We start from the raw sequence: 18692 nt of genomic DNA, 5'->3' as shown, positions 1-18692 counted from the left end.
AACTGGTGTGATCACATCTGAAGAGTGACGTTGACGGGTTTTACTGCATGTTCATCTATTAAATGGAGAGAGCTATATGACAAATATTGGGTAGAGTGGGTAGAGATCAGCATGGGCAAGGTTTCCCAATACAACTTTACGCCTATGCTCCTCTAAGAAACATACACGCCCGGAGGTCATGGGTTGAGCATGTATGGCTTTTTTATTTATATGCTTAAACTATCATCAATACAAACGATGAATGTTTAAGACGCTTATCTATCTCGTGAGTATTGAATCAGGCTCATGAGAGTACACTCTAATAGTACTTTAAAGAGCAACACGTTGCTCGCGAATCGTCATCGGCACGCAATTTTGGACCAAACTCCGCCACAGGAATATCTAAATTTGAAGTGTTATAAAAAAGTCCTATTTTTTTACTTTAAGGGAGCAGAACAGAACGAAAAAGGCCGAAGGAAAGAGAGGACCAGAACGATACACTTTTTATCGAACTGAGGATGAATCGGAAAAGGTTGAAACGGTACCTAGCCGTGTGGATATGGAACGGTGCCTATCCGAGGGACATCCCTCGGATGTGATTGACAGGTTTTGCGGGGACTGCAACTAACCGTCGTCCGCTGCCAGTGGCTCACATCTCATCCCATAAACAGTCACTGATAAGAAATTTTACGTCCAAGAACTTGACAACGGCTGCTACAGATTGACGTCACTGCAGACGGAAGCGAGTAACGAGCGCAATTTCAGACGCACTGAATGATATTACAAATTAATATAGCCTTGATATTTCCGGAATTAACAAAATACATATATAACACTCAGCATCCGTTCGCGATAGCGCATTTAACAATAATATATAGAAAGAAGTGAAAAATATATAAGTTTTAACAAACGCAGTGGTGTAACTCGTAATTGTTTGTTGCTACTGCAGCGATGTCGGACTCAACACTGAAGATTCTAGTTTTCTTAGGATTGGCAAGTAAGTTACGTATATCTGAGGCATTTACGCATTTTTATCATTGGGAATTTATGCGCATTGTCCTGTAAATTAATGTTTTAGGGTTTTTCTTCTTAGAAACAAGGTCTCTATCGAGGTTTAATCCTAAATTTTTGCAGTATTTGCGTACAACCACAGTTTGCGGAGTGTATGTTGCATGGCGAAACAAATAATGACCGGAAAATTTATCATTTACGATAGTCAACCTTAGGTTTACGAACTTAGGTCGTTCCTGCAGTCCGTTCTTAAGCCAAATTGTTCATAAACTGAATAATTTCTTTCATAAGAATCAATATAAAGGGATTTAATCCGTTCCTGGCACCCCCGAAGTTTTCTAGTGTGAATTTTTGCAGCGGTTCCTGTGCACAACGTGAAACCAATGAAAATCACTAAAATAATAAGTTACTGAAAAAATAACCACATTACAGTATGAAAGAGATGAAATGAAAACGATGCTAGGGCCGTGTCTAGTTTTCATTAGTATATCATCTATAATCTCAGTCTTAAAAAGCCCCCGAAACCTTTACCCGCAATACAATCTCGCAACAATATCCTCCAAGCCAAATTCAGTTCTACAAAAGTATTTGCTGCTAAGTTTTGTCAATGATAATAAATATAACATGCAATTCGTAATGTAGAATATATCAAGAAGAAGAACATTATATATTATATCAAGTAGAAGAATATTAAACTAATGTTTTGAGAAGTAATTGACAGTTTTTTGGCAAAAATTATTGTAAAACATTTTGATAAAGTTCTCTGAAAGAAAGAAAATATCTCGCGTCGCATACGCAAATCTCACGACAGGATTTCCGTATTATCGAAGAAATATTCCAGGAAAAGATTTGTCCGAGTAAAGAATGAAGAGAGAGAGAAGAATTTTTTGTCTCGCAGAGCACGGGTCGCTCAAAGCAAGGTCTCACAGAGCACGACTACCCAGTTTTTGCGGATAACAATTCTATTGTCCTTTTACAACATTATTATAGTTCGTACAGTATATTAAAAACTGATGAAGTAAAAAACGTTAATGAAGCTTCTCGAAATAAATCGGGCATCAAAAATGAAATCAAAATTATTTCAATTACATTAATCACAATAACCAAGATTTTGACTTTTGGCATCAAGAGAGTTTAACGCCGTTTATTGGCTCAACAGAGAACATAAATAAAATAATCAAACGTATTGGAGAAAACTTGAATACTCTTGGAGGCCAGTACCTACTCCCCAAATGTACAGGGTGGGTAAAAAGTCCGTAGAAACTTTAGAAATTCATAAAAATCGGAAAAATAACCGAAATAATAAACGATTTGCAGGGTTAGCATCGCTAGGTCACGGGAATTTTTTTGATAGGGAAAAAAAAAAGAAAAAAATCAAAAACAGCCGATAGGTGACGCTGACGTGCACAAGTGAAAGAAAAGCTACGCAAATAAGGAACAGAATTCCTCCAAATCGTTTATTACAGCAGTATGTGTTCCACATGACCACCACCGCAGGGGATAACACATTGTGCAGTCGAGTCACAAATCCAGCATTATGCAGCGTTATCCCCTGTGGTGTTGGTGGTGGTCATGTGGAACACATACTGCTGTAATAAACGATTTGGAGTCATTCTGTTCGTTATTTGCGCATCTTTTCTTTCACTTGTGCACGTCAGCGTCACCTATCGGCTGTTTTTTGAGGTTTTTTTTTATGTCAAAAGAATTCCCTTGACCTAGCGATGCTAACCCTGCAAACCGTTTTTTGTATTTCGGTTATTTTTACGGTTTTTATGAATTTTTAAAGTTTCTACGGACTTTTTGCCCACCCTGTATTTATCTTAATCAAGTAACATGTTTTCCAATTATTCCAAATGTTTCATTCAATTAAACATTATGTGTATAACAGTGGTTGATGTATATTAACAGTGGACGTATGAAGCGTAATATTCCAGAAAAGTTGAAATTATCAAATTAAGCGGGGAACTTTAACATTGTCTCTGTGGAAGAAATTTTGGTAAAGGAGAATTTTATCCGTTTTATCCGGATTATCCGTTTCTCCAGTATCTGATTAAGGAGACCGTGTATGTGAATTGACATCTCAAAACTGCCCTCCCCCGCCAGCTTTCGGAGTCCATCTCCGCCTATTAACAATAAAAATTCTCACAACACAGTAAACGACTCAAACGAACACCAGAATACAACTACACTCACTAGAAATTTGAGAAAATAGATGACAGCACCTGTAATTACTCTTGCGCTGCTGTCTATCTTTCAAATTAGAAGTTTGCGAATAAAGTTCAATGTGGGCTTCTTTTTTTTGTATTCCCGGGAATTCTGTTGTGTGTGATGTCTAAAAGAAAATGAAATGCTTAAAATTTCAGTATTTCTCAACAACACTGTATTTCTTTTCATTTTTGCAGTTTCATATTGCGCCTCTTTTAATGAATGCGACCGGAAGGTTGGAGAAGCTTGTCCTCCACCGGTTAACGCTCGCCGTCCTCCTGAATTCGAGTTTCTACCTGATAAATCCTTCCTAGATGAGTATTGCGAGTGAGTAATATGAATACACTAATCGTTATATAATGCTACTGACAAACCCCCGAACTGCGGTCAATTCTCAAACTGGCAGAGAGTTTTGATCAAAGCCCGATTTACAGAAATGATTCGGGCTTTGGCTGGCCAATTCGCAAAGTGGCTGGAGATCCCTGGCCAGTGTTCGATGTGCTGATGTAAGACGGTTCGGTAGGCTCCAAATGCATTTTTTTCCTATCGCCAACGTGTGATAAATGGCTATTTATAGCAACTGTATTGGATTAGCTCCATGTGACGACAGAACAAAAAAAGAGTACAAGATATACGGAAGACTGGATGTTGTGAAGATATTTATTATTTGAGATGTTAATTTTTTTTTTTTTTCCTTCGCTAGAGCGTATAGCGAAGGAAGTGGTCAGAGCACTCGTCCGGCAATCGAGGGACCCGGGTTCGACTCCCGGTAGAGGCAGAGATGAGTTTTTTCCCTCCTTAAAAAAAAAAAAAAAAAAAAAAAAAAAATTAACATCTCAAATAATAAATATCTTCACAACATCCAGTCTTCCGTATATCTTGTATTAACAAGTTGAGAGCGACATTCATGTCATATAAAAAAAGAGTAATTTGATAGAAAAAAAACTATTTGTATATATACATACTAAAATATATATTTCTTCCATTAAATTTTAAAAAAGAAAGAAAAAGATCACTGCATCGTCACTGCAATGCCAAACGGAGACATAATTATCACGAAAAAATACGCCAAATGGCGATTACTCATGCCTCTTGTTTTCGGACTTTGAGCAGGGATATCTGGCCACTTCATGAACTAGTTGGTCAAAGCCAGAAATTCGAACATTGGCCAATTCGCGAACTGGCCGATTTCGTGCTTTGGCGGTATCGGGCAGCGTTTCTCAACCTTTCTGAACCTAAGGACCACTAAAATGTCTGAAACAATTCGACGGACCATCAATTTACAGAATATGCGCTTAATTTATTATAGAACCGGTGTGATTTTACGAAATCAGTTTCACTAAATTGGATAACCTTCATTTAATCGGAATTAAATTTCCAAGTCTGCCGTGGGAGGACCGCCTGTCTTTTCTTCACGAACCACTTCTGCTCCGCGGACCATAGGTGGAGAAACGCTGGTACATGGTATAAAGTGATATCTCCTTTTACGTCCTTTATCTTTTGAACCATTTGTAATGTAAACATATTTTCAGGTAAAGAATTTATCCAAATACAATGTCCATTTTAGGTATGAAATTTCTTCTACTATAGGCCGTCTGTGTACAAAATTTAATTTTTTTTACACTGTAAGCTGTAACTGAGTCGTCAGGTTTAATAATGGAAAAAAGACCAAAAATGGCAAAGTTACAGCAACGGTTATCAACCTGTTGCCATATGTCCCTCACCTTGCGGTCCTGGGATATTCTGGGTGTGGGAGGGGGGGGCATGGTTGAAAAAAAGGGTGAAAGGAGAGCCGCAACGAGAGGGTGAAGGGGGCCACAGAGAGCCGTGAAGAGAAATAGTTTTCAAGTGAAATATGTTGGAAAAAAATGTGCCCATACTTTCAGCATCCAGCCGAGAGCTATCCGTGGATTGCCACTTAGGGCAATCTTAACCCAAGTCCCCATGTGTGCATGGCCCGAGGCTTCATGTTCATATGGCCTAAATGATGAGATTCGATACTGCGATTTTCGAGTGTAAGTATTTAAATTATATAAGCTGAGTGTTCATGTACATACCTCCAGCCAAGTATGAGGCCCCAGAACAACACTTTGCCTGAGGACCCATCATGGTGAGTTAGCTCATAAGAATGACGTTCACTGAACTCTAGTCGAACGTAGGCACGGACCCATGGTGATGTGTGTAATTTATTATGTAGGTTCCTCTTGGATTGTTTTGTATTCTACGCACACACTTATTTGTTTCATATAATTTGGCATTTGGGAGATATGATTGCCTCTGTCTTCTGGATCCCTGCCTGGCACAGGGTTCGGGAGATTGAACTTATTTATAAAACTCTTTTGTTCATTGTAAATTTAGTTCTTACTAAATTTAATTCAATAAGTAGAAAAGATCTCGCTCCTTGATGAAGGTGGGGGGGGGGGGGTCCTGGGTAATGCAGGGGAGGGGGGGGCACCAGAAGAAAATATAGTCGAAAGGGAGCCATGGGATGTAAATGTTGAGAACTACTGCTCTAAAGTATCTAGCTCTATACGTGAGCATTAAGAAAGAGACAAAAAACAAGTCCCTAGAGGCATCCCGAGTTTTGCAGTGGTAAGTTCTCGTCTTCCACCACGACGGTTACAGCCACGACCGACGGACCCGAATCCGGGAGAAGAACATCGCAAGCAAGTTCTTTACCTACCGTACCTGGGGCGACCGCCAATAGATGGCACAACTTCATTTCCCACCCAAATCTGATGATTGGAAATAGCCGTACGGCGATATGACATGATATGACATGAGTTGGTATGCGGTGAAGTAGCAGTCCCTACAGGCAGATATTGAACCGTCTAAAAGTGCACTATTTACGCAGTTTTTTTTAGATTTCTCAAAAACTTGATGTTTTTGGACTTCATCCCTCCTTAAACCTGACGATTCAGTTAAAAAGTGGTTGCCCCTGTCTTCTATGTCACGTACACGGAAATTTGCCTAAAAAACGGAATATTATTTCAGTCTCTTGACGTTCCGTTTAATACAGGTTTCACTTTTATAATTGAATTTAAACTTATTTGTTTTTTTTTTCCATGAAGACCAGCAACATCTCAAATAAGATGCGTCGCGAATTTCAATGACACGTGCCCGATCGATTTCCCGATCAGATTGACAGTGAGAGACATCTCTGCCATCATTGAAGATTTATGCGATGAGACATCAGAGCTTGGAAGAGGTATTATTTCCATACTCCCTCTATATATCGTTATCAATATCCCTTTCTCATTGATCATAATGATATTCCCTCTCTTAATCATTCTAGGATGATGTGAAATGCTTGTTCTAAATGAAAGAAATGTACAGAGAAAACTGGCTGTTGTGTGAAGATTCTTATTTTTTGAGATGTTAATTTTCAGGAAGGGAAAAAAAACTCATCTGTGCCGGGAATCAAACCCGGTTCCTTCGTTTGCCGGACGAGTTCTCTCACCACTATGCTGCAGAGGCGATACAGACAGTGGTGAGAGCACTCGTCCGACAAACGAGGGGTCCGGGTTCGATTTTCGGTAGAGGCAGAGATGAGTTTTCTCCTTCCTAAAAATTAACATCTTAGAAATTAAGAATTTTCACACAACATCCAGATTTCTGTATATCTTGCATAAACAAATGGAGATCGACATCATGTAATACGTTTATTTTAAAGTTGAAATTCGTTACATGACGTATAGATGGCACGTACTCTCATATATATTCAAATTTATTATTATTATTTCTCTATTCCCTAACACAAGCATCTTCAACCCGTTGCTTGCGAGCATCACGATGCTCCCCGAAGTGCCCATAGTGCTCGATGCTTGCGTGCGATTTCGTGCTCGCGAGCACTTGATCAACGTTCCAATTAAAACACCTTGTAAAAATTTCATTCAAGGATTGAAATCATCCTGATTTCATGCATTCGTATGTTAAAATTGCCGTAAGGGTGCTCTTCTTTTGATGACTGGGTACAGGCGGTGCTCGCGACTGGAAAAATGTTGAAGACCTCTGTGTCCTAACATATTTGATTGTGCTGAATGGGATGAGTGTGCATTGTTGAGTGGTAGTAGAGTGCTTTCCTACCTGCCTTTAATCACTATTTTGTCGATGTGATTATCGGTTCCAACCCAGAAATGTTTTCAGAATTAATGAAAAGAATGAGAAATAATTTCTTTTTAGTTATTATAAAAATAATTTTTAAGAATTAATAAAAGAAATAATTTTTAAGAATAAATAAGATAAATAATTTTTAAGAATTAATAAGAGAAATAATTTCAGAATTAGTGGGAAAAAAAGTGTTTCGCAATTCATGAAAATTCATAATTAATAAAACATATTTCCAGAAATATTGAATGAAATAAAATGATTTCAGAATTAATGAAGATTCATGTTTGATGAAAAAAAAACCTATTTCTGAACTAATGAAACTCATATTCGATGAAGAAATAATTTAAGAATGAATAAAATTCAATTACTTGATGGAAAAATAATTTCAGAATCGGTGAAAATTCATACTAAATGAGAAAATAATTTCTCAATAAGTAAAATTCTCAAATAATACATGACTTCCATGTTTAAATCCAAGTCCTGGGACCCCCCCATTGAGATTCCATTGTGTGAATCTAGATACCGCAGTATCAGTGGCGCCCTTATCAGACACACGCCCGCTGTGCAAAAATAATTTCGGTGCTCCTTAGCAAATATTTAATATATTTTTGTGTGGGGGGAGGGAATCGCGCATCCAAAGATTTACGCATTATGAAAAACAAACGGGGATATGAATGCCGAAAAATTTCTACTCACGTATGAAAATTCAGAATTAATGAGAGAAAAAACCTCAATTAATGAGAGAAAGAATCTCAATAAATGAGAGAAAGAATCTCAATAAATGAGACAAAGAATCTCAATTAATGAGAGAAAAAATCTCAGAATTAATGAGAAAAATAATGGCATAATTAATAGAAATTCAGAATTAATGAGAAAAATAATGGCATAATTAATAGAAATTCAGAATTGATGAGAGAGAATATCCCAGAATTGATGAGGGGGGAGAAAAACCAGAATTTCTGTAAAAATTCAGAATTAGTGAGGAAGATAATTCCATAACAGATAGAAATTCAAAATTAATGAGAGAAAAAATCCCAGAATTGATGAAAATTCAAAATTATATTGAGAAGAAAAAATCTCAGAATTAATGAGAGAAAATAAATCCCAGACTTAAAACGAAAGAAAAAATTCCCAGAAGTAATGAGAGAAAAAATCTCAGAATTTATGAAAATTCAGAATTAATGAGAAAAATAATGGCATAATTAACAGAAATTCAGAATTAATGAGAAAAATAATGGCATAATTAACAGAAATTCAGAATTAATGAGAAAAATAATGGCATAATTAACAGAAATTCAGAATTAATGAGAAAAATAATGGCATAATTAATAGAAATTCAGAATTAATGAGAAAAATAATGGCATAATTAATAGAAATTCAGAATTGATGAGAGAGAATATCCCAGAATTGATGAGGGGGGAGAAAAACCAGAATTTCTGTAAAAATTCAGAATTAGTGAGGAAGATAATTCCATAACAGATAGAAATTCAAAATTAATGAGAGAAAAAATCCCAGAATTGATGAAAATTCAAAATTATATTGAGAAGAAAAAATCTCAGAATTAATGAGAGAAAATAAATCCCAGACTTAAAACGAAAGAAAAAATTCCCAGAAGTAATGAGAGAAAAAATCTCAGAATTTATGAAAATTCAGAATTAATGAGAAAAATAATGGCATAATTAACAGAAATTCAGAATTAATGAGAAAAATAATGGCATAATTAACAGAAATTCAGAATTAATGAGAAAAATAATGGCATAATTAACAGAAATTCAGAATTAATGAGAAAAATAATGGCATAATTAATAGAAATTCAGAATTAATGAGAAAAATAATGGCATAATTAATAGAAATTCAGAATTAATGAGAAAAATAATGGCATAATTAATAGAAATTCAGAATTGATGAGAGAGAATATCCCAGAATTGATGAGGGGGGAAAAAAACCAGAATTTCTGTAAAAATTCAGAATTAGTGAGGAAGATAATTCCATAACAGATAGAAATTCAAAATTAATGAGAGAAAAAATCCCAGAATTGATGAAAATTCAAAATTATATTGAGAGGAAAAAATCTCAGAATTAATGAGAGAAAATAAATCCCAGACTTAAAACGAAAGAAAAAATTCCCAGAAGTAATGAGAGAAAAAATCTCAGAATTTATGAAAATTCAGAATTAATGAGAAAAATAATGGCATAATTAACAGAAATTCAGAATTAATGAGAAAAATAATGGCATAATTAACAGAAATTCAGAATTAATGAGAAAAATAATGGCATAATTAACAGAAATTCAGAATTAATGAGAAAAATAATGGCATAATTAATAGAAATTCAGAATTAATGAGAAAAATAATGGCATAATTAATAGAAATTCAGAATTAATGAGAAAAATAATGGCATAATTAATAGAAATTCAGAATTGATCAGAGAGAATATCCCAGAATTGATGAGGGGGGAAAAAAACCAGAATTTCTGTAAAAATTCAGAATTAGTGAGGAAGATAATTCCATAACAGATAGAAATTCAAAATTAATGAGAGAAAAAATCCCAGAATTGATGAAAATTCAAAATTATATTGAGAGGAAAAAATCTCAGAATTAATGAGAGAAAATAAATCTCAGAATTAATGAGAGAAAATAAATCCCAGAATTAATGAGAGAAAATAAATCCCAGACTTAAAACGAAAGAAAAAATTTTTTTTTTTTTTTTTTTTTAATTAATTGGACAAAACAGAACACGTTACAAAATACACAAGAAAGACAGATGACAAAACAAAATACATAATAAATAAACAAAAATGGACAAATGGACATACATAAACACCCACTCTGTGACCCTCAAGGGACTACTTGTCCTTCCAGAAGGTCGAATAATTTGTAATATTATATTTCTATTTTTCAAGCAACTTTCATTATTGTTCTATTATCATAAACAAAAAAACAACAAAAAAAAAACATTAGTAATTTATGATCGTGTGCACGCACAATAATTGGATTTTTAAAACATCAAAAAAATATGTTGAAAATATTTAAAATTAAAACTAAAAATACATCTTGTTCGTAGTATTATCTCTTCAAATTGTGATTAGTGTTCATGAAAATTGTTGAAAATATAGATATTTATGTTAGATATCTCTATGCACAAAAATTAAACACGTATTGTAAAAATAAAATAAACGTATAGGTATTAGTAAATATTTCTATTGTATTATTGTTTCAAACACAATGCTCTTTGCAAAATCAAAAATATTATAATTCAATCTTTTATTAGTATAATTAGCAGTTTGGTATTTATTTAATACCTTTGGAGCAGTGTAACTAAAACTTTTTTTGAATAGAGTTTTATTTGTTTTTGGCACTTGATATTCCATACTTAATCTACTTGAAGATCTGTTTCGATTCTTTATTAACCATTCTTCATTTGCTATAACAAATTTTATTATTCTGTATATATAGTTTTGTCTTATGGATAATGCATGGCACTCAGTTTTGTTTTGGTTAGTGGGATTAGTTTTTATTGTGAATCTGATTTTATTATATATATTATCTAATTTATTTATGTTAGTATAATATGCACCACCCCAGGCACAGATTCCATACGTTACAATTGAATATATCCATGCATAAAATATATCTTTAAAAAATTTTTCATCTATTGCATTTTTAAGTCTATACAATACCGCTGCAAAAGTTCGAATTCTTTTAGTTATTTTTCCACAATGCAAATTCCATTTTAGGTCGTCCTGTATTATTATGCCCAGATAATTGTAGTCGAAAACTCTGTTTATTTCTTGGCAGTTACAGTATGATATGCTATGAGTAGGGGAATGGTTATGAATTTTTATATGTATATTATTAAAATTATTTATGTTTTTTGTCTTTAAGCAAAAATATTTAGTTTTTTGAATATTTATTTGCAGTTTGTTTTTACTTAGCCAACTATTTATTTTGAAAAGGTCTTCTTCTACTTTTTTTAATAAATTTTCCATTTCCATCTCTTCTACATACAGTACTGTATCATCGGCAAAAGATATTAAGTTTCCATTTAGTTCTAGTTTACAAAATTCGTTTATATATATGAGGAAAAGTACAGGTCCCAGAACTGATCCCTGAGGTACGCCTTTTTTTACTTCCAAGAATGTACTAATTTTTTCATTTATTTTAACTGCTTGTTGTCTATTGTAATAATATGTTTCAAACCATTTCAATATATTACCACGGATGCCAGCTGAGTAAAGTTTCTTAGTTAGGATATTAAGGTCAACGTAATCAAAGGCTCGTTTAAGATCTAGGAATACGGTTATTGAGTATTTGTTTAAGTTATATCCATTGTTTAAACGATTACATAAATCAATTATAGCCATTTCTGTATTTTTTTTCTTTTGGAATCCGTATTGGTTGGTGGCAAAAAATTTTTGATGATTTAAGAAATTTAGAAGTTGTTTTTTCATACATTTTTCCATAACTTTTGAAAAAACAGGTAGAATAGAAATTGGTCTGTAATTTATTAAATCGGTTGCATCTCCTTTTTTGTAAATTGGATGTACCAAGGAATATTTGAGTTCCGGATAAAAAAGTCCATTTGATATTGATGAATTTATGAGATTTCTTACTACGTCTAAATGGTATGTTGAAATTATTTTAATCATTTTAGGGGTAATTTTATCGTACCCACTTGATTTGTTTTCTTTCATTTCTTTAATCACATCATTTATTATTGCATCAGTGGTTTCAAAATAAAACATAGAATTACTTCCATTATTATTATTTGTTTGTGCTGTGCAAAAATAATGTTCATTTTCTTCTACATCCTCCAAATTTCTGTTTATGAAATCGACATTGAATCTTTCAGCCATATCTGAAGCACATTGGAATTCTGGTAATTTGTTGTTTATATTTTTGTTCAAAATGGTTTCATTTATACATTTCCATTGCAGCCTTTTATTACTTTCACAAGTGTTGAAATTGTTCTTAATGTACTTCAGTTTTGTGGTTTTTATGAGTTTTTTTAATTCTTTGTCATAGTTCTTGTATTCTATTTCAAAGGATACTATATTTGGATATTTTTTGTATTTTTTGTACAACTTTTCTTTGTAATTTATTCTATCTATAATTTCCTTGGTGATCCATTTTTTCTTGGATTTTTTTGGATTTTTTTTAACTGTTTTAGACCATAAGTTCGAGTTTAATGTTATCACATCCATGAACCGCTTGTATTTATTTTGAGTATTACTCTCTTCAATAATAGTCGTTAAATTCAAATTTGAAATGAATTTTTCAAATTTTTCATAATTTATTATCGTTATTTGTTCATTTGTTCTGTTGATTTTTATATTCCTTTCCAAAAAATTGATATAACCTATAATTGGGTAATGGTCAGTGACTTGTGTTTTGTAAACAGTGAATTCTTGTGTGGTTGTTTGTTTGGTTCTATAGAAAGCATGGAAAAATTCCCAGAAGTAATGAGAGAAAAAATCACAGAATTAATGAAAAATAAAATTATGTTAATATTATATTAAAAATTATATTAATGAAAAATAAAATGTCTAGAATTGACGAAAATTCCAGAATCAAATCAGTTGCAGCTCAGACACCTTGTTTACCATTTAAAAAAGATAAGTATTTTTGATACATGTATATTTTTTCATTTCTATTACCACCAAGTGCAGGCTCCCTCCCCCCACAAAGAGTGGGGCCCCGGTTGAATCGCTGCCCTTAAACCCGGGTTTTCCTAAGATCAGGTTCTCTGTGGCGCTTGCAGCGTGGAAATGCTGATGGATTAAAAAAAAAACCCTGAATTTTTCAGGTTTTTAACCACTCAGCGTATCCACGCTGCACGAGGCGCGCTACTTCTATGTTTTATGCGTCGCGTGCAGCGCGAAAACGATGATTGGTTAAAAAACATGAAATTCACGTTTTTAACCAATCAGTGTTTTCACGATGCATGTGGAGAAGAAAAACCTGCTCTTAGGAAAACCCGGCTTAAGGCAGCACTTCCTAGAGATAGTCCTCCGCAGTCTGCTTGTGACGTTAGTAAGTAGTCGGTTTCCCCTCAGAATATTCAGGAAAAATCGCTGTGAGGAAAAGGAATGATCGGGCTCAGAATTTGCGCGATTTCTATGCCCCACATCCAATCACTATGCGATATTTGTGAGCCAATCCGGAAGATTCTACGCCAAAATAATAAGAGACGAAATAGGATGCTGCGTTTCAAAATGTGGCAAACTTGCTTGGTAGTCTGAATGACGTTTATGGCAACCAGTGCAGAGACCTTCTATCTCAAGGAGGGGCTGCTTAAGGGCGGCTCTGCGCACTAGTTGGCCCTCGATTCCGTGAAAGTGTTTTTTTTTTTTTGGCCACAACAATATCTGAAAGATTGTAGAACCTCTTCCCTAATGAATAAATTTTATTAAATTTACATGATTTTCTTTAAATGAATAAATAATATCGGTGAGAGAAAATAATGAATGTTATGTTTCTCAGCTTATAGGGAGAACGTAGACTGCGTCAATGCCAATGAACATCGTTTCCGTCTTGCTATGGAGCCACTGATAATGGAAATCGAGAGGTTTCGAGATCATCAACGACAAACCGCACAACCAGTCACCGAAGACGCTATGTTTTGCTTGTGAGTGACAATCAGTTTATATCATACATACCCAACCTGTGGCCCGCAAGCCCGATGCGGCCGTCGGAGTCATCTGATGTGGTCCGTGACCTCAAATCTAATTTTGTAAAAATGAATTCAGCAGATTGCTTAAGTGACCCGTGGCACATTTACAAATCACTTAAGTTCTAGATAATTTTAGTGACTTGCGGCGCATTCTTACATCATTCAAATGACCCACGACACATTTCCAGATCATTTCAGTAACTTGGCACATTCCCAGATCACTTAAGTCACCGGAAGCACATTTAAAAATCACTTAAATGACCCGTGGCATGATTCAAGGTCACTTAAACGACACACGGCACATTTCAATATCATCTAATTACATCGCGGCACATTTCGAGACCACTTATGTGACCCGCGGCATACTTTCAGACCCCTTGTGTGCCCAGCAACACATTTCCAGACCACTCAAGCGACCCCCCAGTAGGATCGTGTCCCCCCCCACTACGGCCTGGATCCATGGTGCTTTCTTTCTTTCTTTCTTTCAAACCGAGCACAACTTAGGTCTATCACCATCTATGGGCTATTTACTACCTAGTGAGTTGTGCCGGAAGTGTAACTGTGTGTGTACCTAACAGTCTGAGTGCGCATGTAGTGTTGTTTGATTTTTCAGTGCTGTCATCTATATTTCAGAAGTGGAGTGAGGGATGTGTTATGATTGAATTACATTCGTACTAGAGAGATATAGATGGCTTCTTTCCGGAAAATAACTGTTTCCTTGACTACATTCGTACTGTTTTTGTACGTGTGTTGCTCTCTGTTGCAAGACTTTTTGAAGGTGGTGGGGGCCAACTTCAAGGCTCGCATTCGCGCCTTGAAGTTGGGAAAATCCATGGTGCTGCTAAGATGGCGCTGATTTTAACCAAAGGTTAACTACCAACTCAAGCTGGTATGTTCCAGCGCCTTAAGGATAAACGTTGCTATACATTGCCGTCTTAAGGCATGGGCCTTTCCGGGCACGACCCGGAAGCCTCAAGTGCAGATGGGTTCCCATGATAATGCGATCGGATTAAGATTTTTGAGATTATGCAAATTAGTGAGCATGCACTTCTAGTTAGTTAGAGGACTTAAGAAAAATCATTCTACCCGCCCCCCACAGATGGTCTAAATGACCTACTCTACAGCCTAGTCTAGACCAAGTAACTATACAATGTAGAACATTAGCACTTCGGTCACCTTTAACCTAACAATAAAGAAGGGAACTGATTGCACGGAATGTGTTGATATTATTGTGAAACATCTCAAACTTAGACAACTCCGTAGACATCTCCCTACATTAAGCTGCTTTGAATGGAAGCGGATATAATCAGAAAACACAAAAATACCGTACTTCTATATCTTGGGCACCGCTTAGATTTTTATGGAACCATTGGTGTCCAACTCAGACACGTTTTACTGTAATATGCAATGAAAACAAATCAGATACATACCATAATAAAGTTTTTTCTCTTGACTACTTTCCATAGGTTTTTCAGATTCTTTCCTAGGCAGGCTTCAGATTCTGTGGTAGACATCTGTGGGGAAGGTCCCATGCGTTTCTTCGAGATGTTGTCGAAGCCGATCATGAAGAAGATTTGCCATCCAGCAACCGAGCTTCTCGCTCTCGAAATCACTTTCCACAGATTCCTACAATCAGAGAGCACAGACAGACCACCCATTGATATGGATTCGGTTCTCAATGAGATCCTGGATTAAAATGCCTAAATTGAATATTATAATGTATTAATTGGCAATAAACAGAACCTGGAAGAACCTGGAACACTTTATTTTGTGTCAAAACAAGAAAGAAGAGAAAAAAAAAGAAACATAACACATACAAAATTTTTACAAAATATTTTCCCCGGACAATTGGGTACTGTCAGGATTAATAAATTTTGTGGTGATTACAGACGAGATGCGGTTGGGAATTGGAGAAAAGTTTCGGGGTTTCGTTAAGACGGAGAATTGTACGCATTGTTAGAATGGAGGTATGTTTTAAAAGCAATTTAGGGAGGGGGGGGGGCATGCCATCTCATCTGTTATCTTACACTTGCCATATTATATACACAGGGTACAAAAAAAAAATGAAATGAGAATCCTATTGTGAAATATAAAATATCCATTGGAGCGATGGTTTGATGTGAAGACGCCACTGCCAGAAAGTTGTATAAAACACTTGGTAAACACTTAGTCTTACACTTTAGTAAATTCAAAACCTATTGGACCTTCCTAAGAAAAGACCAGATACATTTGATAGACACATTTTTTTATTATTTTAGACAGGACATGTACAAAAAACATACTATAAAACAGAAAGAGAAAAGAAAACTACAGAAACAAACACTATTTGACCCAAAGGGTCATAAACAGTAACGCAAAATGGTGCAATTTTCTTGGCAACCTTGAGAGAAAGTGTACAAAAACAATAATACTCAAATAATACACAATAAACAATAATACTCGATATCCAAAATTTAGATTTTTTTGTATACCCCTCTTTCTTAAATTACAGTAATTAGTCAATTACCAAATAAAATGAGCTGTCCAATATTCGTTATTTCAAATACACATTTTTTTTATATAGAATTTTTAAACATTAAATGAAAGCATTGCATCCACTATTCGACCGATTCCATACTCTGGAAAGTAACTAACAAGTCCCCTAATTTCTGTTTGATGGTTTTGGTTCATCTAAAGATGAAGACACTAGATAGTAGACACAAGATCAGCAAATGTGTGGTGTTCGTGATATATCCAGTAGGGTGGATCGAAAAGTATAGGAAATTTTTTTTTGTTTTTAATTACTTTTGGCATGGGGTAGGAAAGTTGTGTCTTGGGTTTTTGCACATTTTTTTTATTGAAATCCATTTATATTTTCTGGTGCCCCAAGCACCCCAAAAATAGTTAAAAAGTGACATTTTTGTGAAAAATTTATAAATTTTACTACATTACTACGACATTATAAATAAGAATTTTTTCGAAATTACTTATGGCGTGGGGTGGGAAAGTTGTCTTGGATATATGTATATATACCGTATATACTCGTGTATAAGCCGAGTTTTTTTGTGGAAAAATTCATTCCCCAAGTGGGGAGGGGGGGGGGTCGGCTTATACTCGGGTCAATTTTTGATGAGAAAATATCGACCCTCCGCAGTCAGTAATAATTTTTGTAGCAGTGTTCGAGAAACCGGCATTATTGGTATGGGATATGTTCAAACCCCACAGAACTGATAATGTCAAATCCGAGGTAAAGAAATCGAAAACATCATTGGCTTTGATACCAGGTGGACCAACGCGTCGATTGTACAGCCTTTAGATGTGAGCATCAACAACCCTCTCAAAGACTATTTAAGGAATTTATGGATCGAATGGATGAGTTCCGATGATAAAGAAACTACAAAAAAATGGTGCCTTGAAGAATCCTGACATTGGCATAGTGTGCCAATGGGTACATGAGACGTGGAATTCTGTTTCCACCGAAATTATCATCCGATCCTTCAAAAAGTGTTGCATCAGCAATGCGATGGACAGAACTGAAGATGATATCAGACAGCCCAGCCAATGACAGCCCAGATGAAGACAAAAACGAAGATGCCGCACCCCCATGATGATCTGATGGATTACGATGAGCTTGGGGACTCAGAAGAAACGGATTAAAAGGTTTTAATCGTTTTCTATTGTAAATTTCCGTAAGCTATTCATTTTGCATGAAAATATATTAAATTTTTTTTTCTCTGAAATGCATGGATTTTTTTGGGTCGGCTTATACACGGGTTTTCAATTTATTGCGGTTTTGGTGGTGCTGAAGTGGGGAGGGGGGATTCGGCTTATACACGAGTATATACGGTATATATATGTTGCATAATTTTTTTTATTGAAATCCATTCATATCTTCTGGTGGCCCAAGCTTCCCAAAAATAAAAATTCACACTTATGAAAATGTATTAAAAATTGTAAATTAATGAAAATTGTTTTTAAATTTTGCAGAGTATTAAAGTATTAAAGTATAAACTTATAAATAATAATAATTTTATAATAATACATGAAATATAAATTTAAAAATCAAAGCAATAAATCATAAAACTTTAAAAAAATTGAACTCACATAATGGCTTTTTAATTGTATTAATTTGAAGATTTATATATTTTTAAATGTTGTAATGTTTGTTTTTGGTATTAAAATGTTTGATATGGCTTCTTGATTTTATCCTATTCAATATGAAGCCGTGTCTCTTCTCCACGCACTTTTCGACGCCTCAGACACTAGGCCAGTGTTTCCCAAAGTGGGCAATATCGCCTCCTGGTGAGCGACGGAATGGTCCGGGGGGCGGTAGAAGTTACAGATTTAACATAGGATCCTACGGGTTCGGTTGAGTTGGGGGGGGGGGCGATGGAAGAAAAAAATTTCTGATGAGGGGGGCGATGGAACGAAAAGTTTGGGAAACTACGCACTAGGCGAATGCATCTTTCAACTGCTTGGGTATGGCATGAATATTTTCACCATTCCTTCCAACTTTTACTGTACTAAATAATTTTATACATTTAATAATAAACAAAAAATGGTTTTTCATTCTCCGCGTATAATATTTTCACTGTTAAATCGATTATTTAACTCATTTTTTTATTTTTTATTCAAAATTTGCATAAAAATCGATTTTGGGCAAACATTTAAGTGTGTTGGAGGCACAGGAACGAAATTAATTGAAATTGAAAAGAAATTGCATTTATGCTAGTATG

General features: G+C 34.9%; 1 protein-coding gene across 1 annotated transcript; it reads left to right on the top strand.

Moving 5' to 3' along the window:
- The first annotated feature begins 682 nt into the window (after positions 1–682).
- On the top strand, positions 683–15729 carry LOC149071148 (uncharacterized). The gene is made up of 5 exons (XM_089248223.1): positions 683–976; positions 3393–3522; positions 6267–6403; positions 13788–13932; positions 15444–15729. The coding sequence occupies exons 1-5, from the start codon at positions 931–933 to the stop codon at positions 15670–15672; spliced, it is 687 nt and encodes a 228-aa protein (XP_089104349.1). The 5' UTR covers positions 683–930; the 3' UTR covers positions 15673–15729.
- Positions 15730–18692: the final 2963 nt, after the last annotated feature.

Source organism: Pholcus phalangioides, unplaced genomic scaffold, assembly GCF_987345545.1.
Source record: "Pholcus phalangioides strain wild (caught in Gottingen) unplaced genomic scaffold, Ppha-v1.0 ptg000019l_1, whole genome shotgun sequence".
Lineage (NCBI taxonomy): Eukaryota > Metazoa > Arthropoda > Arachnida > Araneae > Pholcidae > Pholcus > Pholcus phalangioides.
The sequence above is the reverse complement of the archived record's forward strand: the minus strand, read 5'-3'. Positions and strand labels throughout refer to the sequence as shown.